Source organism: Dipodomys ordii, unplaced genomic scaffold (assembly GCF_000151885.1).
Source record: "Dipodomys ordii isolate 6190 unplaced genomic scaffold, Dord_2.0 Scaffold26, whole genome shotgun sequence".
Classification (NCBI taxonomy): Eukaryota; Metazoa; Chordata; class Mammalia; order Rodentia; family Heteromyidae; genus Dipodomys; species Dipodomys ordii.
The window spans coordinates 1697093-1708619 of record NW_012267242.1 but is presented as its reverse complement, the minus strand read 5'-3'; the positions used below and the strand labels follow the sequence as shown (position 1 = coordinate 1708619).

The following is an 11527-nucleotide window of genomic DNA, read 5'->3' as shown; positions in this document are numbered from 1 at the left end:
GTGTGTGTGTGTGTGTGTGTGTGTGTGTGTGTGTGTGTGTGTGTGTGTAGATTGAACTCAGGGCCTGGGCACTATCCCTGAATTTTTTTTTGCTTAAGGCTAGTGCTCTACTGCTTCAGCCACAGATCCACTTCCAGCTTTTTTTTGGGGGGGGGCGCGTCCAGTCGTGGGGCCTGAACTCGGCCTGGGCAGTGTCCCTCAGCTCTTCACCTCAAGGCTAGCACTCTACCACTTGAGCCACAGTGCCACATTCGCCTTTTTTCTTTTTGCTTATGTGGTGCTAAGGAATCGAACCCAGGGCCTCCTGCATGCAAGGCAAGTGCTCTACCACCGAACCACCTTCCCAGTCCCTTCCAGCTTTTTTTGTTAGTTATTGGAGATAAGAGTTTCACAGACTTTACTGCTTGGGCTGGCTTCAATCTGTAATCCTCAGATGTCAGCCTCCTGAATAACTAGGATTACAGGTGTGAGCCACCAGCACCTGGCATTACCAATCAGTTTTGATAATACCCTGAAATTACTAAATAATTTTAAACCTAGAATTTTTAAAATCTTATTTCATAACATAGAAATTGAGAAATATAAGGGCAAAAGTATTATAATCTCTACTTCTTAATAAGCGTAGAGCAATGTTAGGTTATATTTGCAAGTGCGAATGCTTATTTGGATTCATTGATTTCTCCATAAGTTCATTTACAAAGGGAAGGTTATTGCTAATTTGTAGAATAGTTTAAAAATATTCCACAGCATTTTGAATTGCAGAGACTTCAGGAACAACTTCATTGTCAAATGTAATAAATTCTATTTTGGCCTCCCCACTCATTGTATTCTTCAATGAAGTTATAGCTTTTACTTTAAGGCTTATAACAAGGAATGCTATTTCCTCAGCAGGAAATGATAGTTAACCAGTTCATTAATTAAATCCTGTTTATATTTTTAATTTTTAAATTTGCTTGAAAGGAAGTCTTCTGCTCTCACAAAGAGAACCTTGTCAGCAATGCAATGTATGTAAGGCCTGAGACATTTTAAATATGTCAGCAATAAGTATGATTTTCCACACACTAATAACTATTTCTCATAATATAATAGAATGCATGAATCATCCTATTAAATTATTTTATAAATGTTTTCTTATTTTGAACAGTAACTTTTCATCTCTTATCCGTTAAGGTGCACTTACATTTTATAAAGTTTTAGTGTTTATTAATTAAACGTATAACCTTCTTTTGTTAACTTTAACCATTTATTCATATCAATTCAATATAATTTTGTAAATTATAAGAATTGTAATAAACTTTGTTTAGGTAGAATAAATTTGAAATCTTAAGTCTTTAGTTAAGAGGTTAATTTATCTTTGCTTGTTGTATAGTGATATGTATGTTTATTAGATTTAACATATTTAGTCATTAAGAATATGTCTGAACTAGGCACTGATGACTCACACCTATAATCCTAGTTACTCAGGAGGCTGAGATCTGAGGATAGTAGTTCGAAGCCATCACAGGCAGGAAAATCTGTGAGACTCTTATCTCCAATAATCTCAGAAAGAGCTAGAAGTAGCACTGTGCTAAGTGGTAGAGAGGTAGCCTTGAGCAAAAGAAGCTCAGACACTGTGCCTAGGTCCAAACTTCAAGCTGTAGGACCAGCAAAAAAAAAAAAAAAAAAGAATATGTCTGGATAGTTATATTTAAAACTTAACGACATGGATTAGACCAAAGTCAAGCTTCTTTGTCTAACACTTAATTATCTCTTGTTTTTTAAATATTTTAGGTTGTTGCTCAAATGATGTGGCTGATGGATCATATTTTTAAGTATACAAACTTTGGAATTGTTTCTCTAATTCATGGAGACTTCTTTATAAGACAAGTAAGTGATTAGCATTTTTATCTTTAGTGATAGCCTGGTCAAACTGATTACTGATTTTGAAATGAGGTGTAACAAGACAGAAGAACCAGTTCTGGTATATTGGGGAGCTCTTCCTTTAGATCTTTGTCTCCTAAGCATTTATTCCAACATGAATTTAAGGGTGCATAAGTAATAAGCTCCATGGGCTCGGAATGTGGCTTAGTGGTAGAGTGCTTACCAAGTATGCATGAAGCCCTGGGTTTGATTCCTCAGTACCACATAAATAGAAAAATCTGGAAGTAGCTCTGTGGCTCAAGTGGTAGAGTGCTAGCTCTGAGCAAAGGAAGCTCAGGGACAGTGCCCATGCCCTGAGTTCAAACCCCAGGACTACCCCCACAAAAAACAAAAACAACAACAAAAAAACTAATAATAACCTTATAATGCACTTGCCAAGCACCTGTGACATTTCCTGCTCTTCAGCTTCTTAGCTATATGAATTGCGCACATTACTTAAATGGCCAAAGTTTCATTTTTCACATGGAAATAATAGATAATAGATAGGAATTCTCCCGCAGACACCTGCTATGGAGAATCAAATGAAGCACTCAGAAAGAATCGTGCTTCCTACTTCATTATCATTTTGTCAGGATTACCACTGTTATTATATTATCATTATTTTTTATTTACAAAGCCTTATCATATAATACAGAAGATATATTAACCACCAGTAGAAAGCTCATTATATATAAATAAATAATAGTAATAGAAAATGTTTTGTAAATTCATACTAGGAAAAGTAAGTATATCAGATTTCTGTGAACCCAGAAAACCTTTACAGAAAATGATATTTGGCATGAATTCTAAAGAATGTAAGTATGGATTTAATGGATAATGGGGAATTAAGAAGGGTCCCAACCATGAGGAATAGTTTAGTGTAGGAAAATTAGCATAACTTCTTAGCCTGTCAGTTCTGCATTATAGTATTTCCTACACATACTGCTAGTATCACACCCTTTATTTTCTCCCAAGAGGAAAGCAATAACGTTTCTCCGCATGGTCATGCAACACTTATTTGGTGTTTATGTATTTACCATCTTGTACAATGAGTACTTCATAAATAACTAGTGCATTGAATGAAGCCTCTTCTAAAAACTACAAACTAGAAATTAGCTAGAAGTGAGTAAAAACTTCCAAGGAACACATCCTCCTTTTTCACATAGTTTCATATACAGAACATCTTTTTGTTTTTTACATACTGCTTGCTTTTGTAGACAGCAGAGCCGACCATTACAAAGCTTAGCCACTTGGGGAAGTCAAGTGGAGGTTAAGCTCCTCATATCATGAGATCTGAGAAAGTAATTATTTTGTAGTATACTATAACAGTTGATTCTGTGATAACTCTCAAGAGTCTAGAAAAGGCTAAATTATCAGTAGAGGTGCTAAAAATGAAAAATTACATATTTCATAATACTTTCCTTAATTACAATGTAAAGTTTTACATACATAAAAAAATACATAAGTATATCTGATAGAGCTACAAATTCACCTTTGAAGACCAACATTTTTCCTTTCTCTGAAGACCAACATTTTTCCTCTAATAGATTAATTATACAAATCTAAAACAGACTTGGTGCCAGTGCTCATACGTTATCCCAGCTACTCAGGAAGCTGAGGTCTGAATATTATGGTTCAAAGCCAGTCTGGGCAGGAAAGTCACTAAGTCTATTTCCAATTATCCACAAAAAAGCCAAGAGTAGAGCTGTGGCTCAAGTGGCAACGCATCAACTTTGAGCAAAAAAGCTCAGGGATAATACCCAGAGTATCCCTGAATTTAAGCTCAGGACACACATATACTCTCTCTCTCTCTCTCTCTCTCTCTCTCAAACAAAAAGTAAGAAAGTAGGGCTGGGAATGTAGTTTAGTGGAGTTTAGTCCTCAATACAAATTAATTAAGGAATTAATTCTATAATAAGCTATTGGAATTGAAAACTTCTTTTAATCTCTTAGGACTTTGCTAATAGGTCATTTTTTACAAGCCCTCCAAGAATAGTAAAAATAAAAGTATTTTGGTAACTTAAAAATTATGAGTTCAATTCAGTAAGCCAGCTAACCAGCTAATAAAATATCTTTGTTGTTTTATATTTGGGATACTAAAGACTGAACATGCACTGATTGTTTTAAGAAGGTTTTATTTATTTATTTATTTATTTAGTGGTCTTGGGGCTTGAACTCTGGCCTGGGTGCTGTCCCTCAGCTCTTCAGCTTACGGCGAGCGCTCTACCACTTGAGCCACAGTGCCACTTCCAGTTTTCTGGTGGTTTATTGGAGATAAGAATCTTACAGACTTTTCCTTCCCAGGCTGGCTTTGAAACTCAATCCTCAAATCTCAGCCTCCTGAGTAGCGAGGATTACAGGCATAAGCCACTGATGCCCAGCTTAAGGTTTTAGAATTGCCTTGTCTAGAAATTATTAGCAAGTTGATCATACTGAAAGGAAGAACTTTTATGCTGCTCAGTTATATATTTGGGGCCTTCCTCTACATTTTTCTGGGTTCCTGTATTTAATCTTCAGCCTCTTCCTACTCTTTTCCTCATAACAAAAATCTGACCCCTCAGAATGTCCTGTTAACTTTGCTTTCAGAGTTCTGCCTGAGTGTACCCACTTCTCATGAATACACTATAGTTGAACCTTGTGTCAACCACTGCAGGCCACTCTCTCTTGGAAAGCCTAAGGGTTTTTTGTCACAGATTTTGACTGCAGTGCAAATGAGATTTTAGCTTATGCATATAAAAATAAACAAGACTCAATACTTTCTGGTTCAAAACTCTGTAGAGGTTTCACAGCTAAAACTTCTTCTGACAGGTCCATTTTTATTTGGCCTCTACTTCCCTCTGCTTTGTCATCTTCTCCCACTGACTACCCTGTGCATCTCTTCAGCCTCGTTGGCCTTGGTACTGTTCTTTGAACATGTCAAGTATGTTCACACCTCTGGGCCTTCATCTTGTTTTTGTTCTTGTCACTGGAGTATTCTGCCTCTTCATACTTTCTCACAGTAGCAGCATCTTGCTCATTGTCATCTTGCAGCGGCTTGCCCTGACCACCTTGACCTTCTTTTTTTCCTAGTGCATGTCGTCAACTGAATTTACACCCTAGATTTACTACCTTCCCAAGGTCGTCAACTGCCCAAGGGCTTCCTGCTGATTCCTCTGACTCTAAAATTTGACTATACTTCTCAAATAGTAGGCATTCTGTCACTGAGTTGGTGAATGAGCAAATTGCTTTCCTTTCAGAAACAAAGATTTATTGAAGCACTAATAATGTCTCTCATTTTAGCCCCGGAGTAACAAAGAGAAGTGGAAGAGGGGGGCAGTCACTGTTCTTTCCTATGATTGGATTTTAGAAACTATTATTTCTACTTAATCTTTCAGCTTACCTGTCCTTACTGTATGTGTGTACCTTCTAGGGAAAATCTCATCGTGACCAGCAACTGCTTCTTCTCAAGAAGCACCTAGAACATAACTACAGGAACAGAAATCGAAAATGGATTGTTTTGTTTCCCGAAGGGGGCTTCCTCAGGAAGAGGCGAGAAACGAGTCAGGCATTTGCAAAGAAAAACAACTTGCCATTTCTTACACACGTCACTTTGCCAAGGTTTGGGGCCACACAAATTATTCTGAATGCACTGGTAGCACGACAGGAGAATGGAAGTCCAGCAGGAGGAGATGCGAAACAATTAGGTATGATGGCTTTTAGCATTTCAAACCTTGTAGGAATTGAAGGTTTTTCTGGAGTTCCAGAAGATGTAATTGGTTTTGAAATATAATTTTTACCAAATAGAAATAATACTCAAGGGGATAAAACTGTTAAGTTCTGGTGATTTTTATTTACGAAAGCAGTCTGTGCTTAAAATAATTTGTTCAAATAATACAGAAATGTGTAAAGTCAAAGGTGTTTTTCCTTCCCATATATCTTTACTCGGGACATATCCCACTGCAAATTAAACATTCCTAGAAATATCTATGTATTGTGAAACTCTTTCTGTGGCACAGTTACCTAGAAGTGGAATTGCTAGGTTAAAAGAAATACAGAAATAAATTGTTGGAAAAAACTATCATAGTAATGATTCATGTTTTTCACTTAATCAGTTTTTTCTGTAAAAGCTTTCTAACTTTTGTTTGCTTTTACTAGGCAATAAATTTAATTAATGACATCATTAAGCCCTTCAAAATGTTAATAAATGGATTTGTTAGTCTATTGCAAGTAATAATTTACCAAAAGGAAATAATCTGAAGTCCAGGCATTGAAATTTGTCACAGTATTAGTTGTAATATAAATGATCAGAGGGAGAATGAATAATTATTAAACATCTGTTCTGTGGAATATAACATGATCACCATAATGATGATTTTGAAAAGGTTTTATTGGCTTGGCAGAGTTCTTTTTTTTTGGGGGGGGGGGTCTGGTCATGGGGCCTGAACTCTGGGCCTGGGCGCTGTCCCTCAGCTCTTCAGCTCAAGGCTAGCATTGGCAGAGTTCTTATGCCACATTGTTAGTAGGGTGGGGAAACACACAACTCTTGTGGAACAATATCAACAAAGGCTATAAACTGTATGACAGCAGAAAAGATTCTAAAAGTATTAGCATTGTTTCTCTAAGTTGTTGCATTATGTATATTGCCCCCATTTCTTAATACTTTTTGAGTTTCTTTTTAAATTTCTGATACCAGGACTTGAATTCAAGGCCTCAGGCTTGTTCAGCTTGCTTGTTCGGATAGTACTTTACCACTTGAGCCATGCTTCCAGCCTTGTTAATTGGAGATGTGTCTCCCAGACTTTGTTGCCTAGGCTGTGATTCTTGACATCTGAGCCAACAGAATAGGTGGAATTATATGAGTAAGCCAGTAAGTAGAACCTAGTTGAATTTCCCCTTCTTTAAAGTAATTTCTTTTATGGAAAAGAATATGTAGGCAGTCATCAATAGACAAAATTGTCTTGTGAAGGTTTGCAGAAAGTGTTTGTATCAACTGCACTAGTCTTTTGAACAAGCGGAAAGCCACTACCACTATAAAAATGTAGGGAAAAGTTATAAATTAAGAAGCTGAATGATATTTTCCAGGCCTTTTTCCCTAGTTGCATTTTGTTATTTTAATATTCTTTGAATAAAATAAAGATTGAACTATTGACTCTCAAAACTACACATTAAATGGTGCTAAAAAGAGGATGTAGAAATAATGCCCATTAGATTGCACTGAGTTTTTCTGTTCATTTGTTTGTTCATTTTTTTCAAGGAACTGCTTGGCAGTCAACTATCTTTCATCATCCATTAAAAAGACAAATTGAAAGAGTCTTTTAATAGAAAAGGAAAGTTCAAAATAGCTTCACTCCAGCTGCACTGATGGAGAGACACTGGCAGTTGCCAAGCCAAAGCTGAAGGCAAAGGTCTTTCAAACAGAATTAGTCCCACTAAGGCAGACTATTGTCTAAATAGTCCGTTGGTCACTACCTTGACCTTGTGGTGTTCTAAGTCTCAAAGGAAGGGGCAAGTGTCATACCAGTTGCTTAGGAGTAAAGAAGATGGTTTTCTTTTGGAGAGACAATTTCTCTTTATAGCAAAGTAATTTATTGTTTGTTACCTTAATTTTTTAAAATTGTAGCTGTTTAGTAAAGGTCATTATTTCCGAAAACTAGTTTGACCTGTATTAGACTACTTTCTTCTTTATGTTTTGATATTCTGTATTCTGTTTTCCTTAATGTTTGTATTAGCAAGTATTGTTTTTTTGATTGTTTGTTTGTTTGCCAGTCTTGGAGTTTGAACTCAGGGCTTTTGGGTGCTGTCCCTGAGCTTCTTTTTGCTCAAGGCTAGCACTCTGCCACTTGCCACAGTGCCACTTTTAGCTGTTTCTGAGTAATTTGTGCATGGAGATGAGTCTCTCATACTTTCCAGCCTGAGCTAGTGTTTTATCCCCTGTAAATACAAACCATGACTTTCCATTTCTTGTAATATGTGATGTAAATAAATCACAGTTATCTGGTCAACTATCTGGTTATCTGGTTAGCCTATCTGGTTAACTTGAAAAGCATTTGTGTTTTATTTTATTATGAAAGTTTTCAAATAAAATCCAAAGAATTTACAGAGATTATACATAAACTGCCCAACTAGATTCTATAAGAAATTGCTATATTTGCTTTCTCACATTTCTCTCTACCCTTCTCTCCATCCATCTTGTGGGTTTGGTTTGGTTTGGTTTGGTTTTTTTTTTCAGATGTATCTCAGAGATTATCACTATGCTTTACCCAGCATATATAACTGGTAGCTTGTTAAAATCTTTACACAGAATCTGTTCCTTTAATGGTGGGGGTTGGGTTTTGTTTGTTTGTTTTTTTTTTTGTTATTTGTTTGCTTCGAGACAGAGTCTTGCTATGTTTTCCAGGCTAGCCTTGAACTCACATCTTCCCACATAGTGCTGGGATTATAGTTGTGTGCCCCTCCCCCAGCAAGTTACTTTTAAATGAGTTTTAGGTTTTTTTAAAACTTCCTTTAAAGGTTATTTTTCCTCCTTCAGAATGTTGTTCAAAAATCTTTAAAGAATTTATGGCCAGATTTTACTGTATGAAAGCAAAAAAAATGGTTCATTGATTCTTAATGTGCATTTAGATTTAGGCTTGAAAATTAGAGGGTTTTGTTGTTGTTGTTTGTTTTTGTTTTTTGGTCAGTTGTGGGTCTTTAACTCTGGGCCTGGTCGTTGTCCCTGAGCCTCTTTGTGCTCAAGGCTAGGGCTCTACCATTTAAGCTATAGTGCTACTTCCTGTGAGGGTTTTGTTGTTGTTGTTGTTATTGTTATCGTTGTTGTTAATCTCTTTGGTACTTTATTTTTTTTTTCTTTTTTCAAATCTTTGGTACTTTAAACAGAACAGTGGTTACACTTTTTTGTTGTTGTTTTGTTTTATTTTGTTTTTTTTTGTCAGTTGTAGGGCTTGAACTCTGGGTCTGGGCACTGTCCCTGAGCCCTTTAGCTCAAGGTGAACACTCCACCACTTGATCCACAACACCACCTCTGGTTTTCTGGTGGTTAATTGGAGATAAGAGTGATAAGAGTCTCACAGACTTTCTTGCCCAGGCTGGCTTTGAACCAGAATCCTCAGAGCTCAGCCTCCTGAGTAGCTAGGATTACAGGTGTGAACCATCAGCAGCCAGCTACTTACACTTTTAAGTTACAAAGGAGAGGACTAAATAGAATTTCCCCAACCCCTCTGACGGCACTTTTACTCCTTCTGAAGGACAGGAAGGCTAAAATTGGAGGAGCTTCTGACTGACTGAAATGTCTACAAATGCTTGTTTCTATTGCCCTTTCACCTAAACATTGCAGATTTTGGTGTTTGTATTATATTACATTTCATTTAGGGAATTGCTTGGTTTTGATTAGAACTCTTTTTTCATTTTTGTGATATGATGCTTTAACTTCTAACCTTTTTCTTCATAGCCATTTTTATAATAGTGACAATATACAACATTATAATAAGTATAAGTAATAGTCTATGAGTATATGGAATACTCTCATGGTACATATGTAGTAAATAATAGTGTTGTATTATTTGTTCGAAGTTCGTTCATTTTCTAATAAGAAATTTTAATTAGTTTAATTTTTTTGTTAGTACTGGGGCTTGAACTGGTGCTCTAGCTTGATTTTTTCACTCAAGGCTGGCAATCTACTACTTGAGTCATTCTACCTCTTCTCACTTAGTTGAAGATAAGAATCTCATGGACTTTTCAGCCTAGGCTGGCTTCAAGTCTCAATCCTTAGATCTTAGCTTACTGAGTAACTAAGATTACAGGCATGAGTCACCAGCATCTGGCTAGAAATATTTAATTTAAAATTTACAGTTTTAAATTTAATCATAAGTGCATTATAGAACCAGAATTCTGTTTTTTAAAGCAAAAGTTATATTGATAAACTTTTTGCTGCTCAAATAAGATATATTGTATTGTTTGTCTTAGATAGCATAAAATTTGATCCAATCTTAAATCATGTTTTTATTTGTTCTCAGAGAGCAAATCAAAAGGCCTCCAGTGGATAATAGATACAACCATAGCTTATCCCAAAGCTGAGCCTATCGATATTCAAACCTGGATCCTTGGGTACAGGAAACCAACAGTCACACATGTACATTACAGGTAAGAATTATTCATTAGTACTCACTATATATCCAGCCAATACTACCTCAGCACAGTGTAAGTTTTTAAATTATTTTGGTGGCACTGGAGTTTGAACTTGGGGCCTTGCTCTTGCCAGCTTGAATTACATCTCATGATTCATGGTTGCAGGAATGAAAATTAATCTTATGCTAAATGTTTAATATGAAACATTCATTTGTTTGAAGTAGTTTTCACCAAGTAATATAGATCTCTAAAAATGGTATTCTGCAGATACTGTGATTTCAGACACTATGATGTCAGAAATAAACATATACTCACTTGGGTTACCTAGATATGTGTTAATAGAAGTGGACTTTGTTTTGAAATGATTAATCCACATAAAATTTTCTGAGTGAGGACTGGGAATGTGGCATAGAGGTAGAGTTCTTGTCTAGCATGCATGAAGCTCTGGGTTCAGTTCCTTAGTACCACATAAACAGAAAAAGCCAGAAGTGGTGCTGTGGCTCAAATGGTAGAGTGCTAGCCTTGAGCAAAAGAAGCTCAGGGACAGTGCCCAGGCCCTGAGTTAAAAAAAAAAAAAAATGCTGAGTGAGTAAACTGATAACGTAGATATGGCTTACTCTTACATATTTTTTTAATATTTTGCTATGACCATCCTATGTGCATAAATAAAAGAAAAAATATTTATTGAGTAGTCTTGCTAGCTTCTTGAAATTTTTTTTAATGTACATTTTTGAAAGGAGTTTCTTGTAAATTTGTGAAAGTTCATATTAAAGCATGACATGGATAAGGCTTATATAGGCCATTTAGCTTTCATCTCCCTGTCAGACACCTCAGCAAAGTAACTAACTTAAAATGTGAGGAATTAGTCCCAAGGAAGATAACAGCACCCATAAAGGACACTCAAGATGAAAGGAAAATTGCTCAAATTGCATAGCCATCAATAGCAGATAGCTAGCTTGTTTTCATGTGCATCACATGTTTAATCAGCATTCTATAAGTATGTAGTTGGAAGAATATTTATATGTAAATATAAGGACAGGTTGGAGGGATTTAAAACTTAAATTTTGTAACTTAAAAGTAAATGTTAGCCAGGCATCAGTGGCTCACACCTGTAATCCAAGCTACTCAGGAGGCTGAGATCTGAGGATACTGGTTCAAAGCCAGACTGGGCAGGAAAGTCCATGAGACTCTTATCTCTACTTAACCACCCGAAAACCAGAAGTGGTGCTATTCTACCACTTCTACCAGAAGTAGAGTGCTCACCTTGAGCTGGAGAGTTGAGGGATAGTGTCTAGGCCCATAGTTCAAGACCCACAACTGACCAAAAAAAAGTAAATGTTAGCCAGGTATTGATGACTCATGCTTGTAATTTTAGCTACTCAAGAGGGTGAGATCTGGGGCTGGGAAGTTGGCTCAGTGGTAGAATGCTTGCCTTGCATGCATGAGGCCCTGGGTTCGATTCCTCAGCACCACATAAACAAAAAGAAAAAAGCCGGAAGTGGCGCTGTGGCTCAAGTGGTAGAGT

The 11527-nt window shown here is 36.5% G+C and overlaps 1 protein-coding gene across 1 annotated transcript in view; it reads left to right on the top strand.

Annotated features, from left to right (window-relative positions):
• Positions 1–11527, top strand: part of Lpgat1 (lysophosphatidylglycerol acyltransferase 1) — an 81510-nt gene that overhangs the window by 45819 nt on the left and 24164 nt on the right. Inside the window, exons 3-5 of the mRNA XM_013015302.1 lie at positions 1771–1866; positions 5309–5582; positions 9891–10017. Of these exons, the coding sequence (XP_012870756.1) occupies positions 1771–1866; positions 5309–5582; positions 9891–10017 (497 nt within the window). The remainder of the gene's footprint in view (positions 1–1770; positions 1867–5308; positions 5583–9890; positions 10018–11527) is intronic.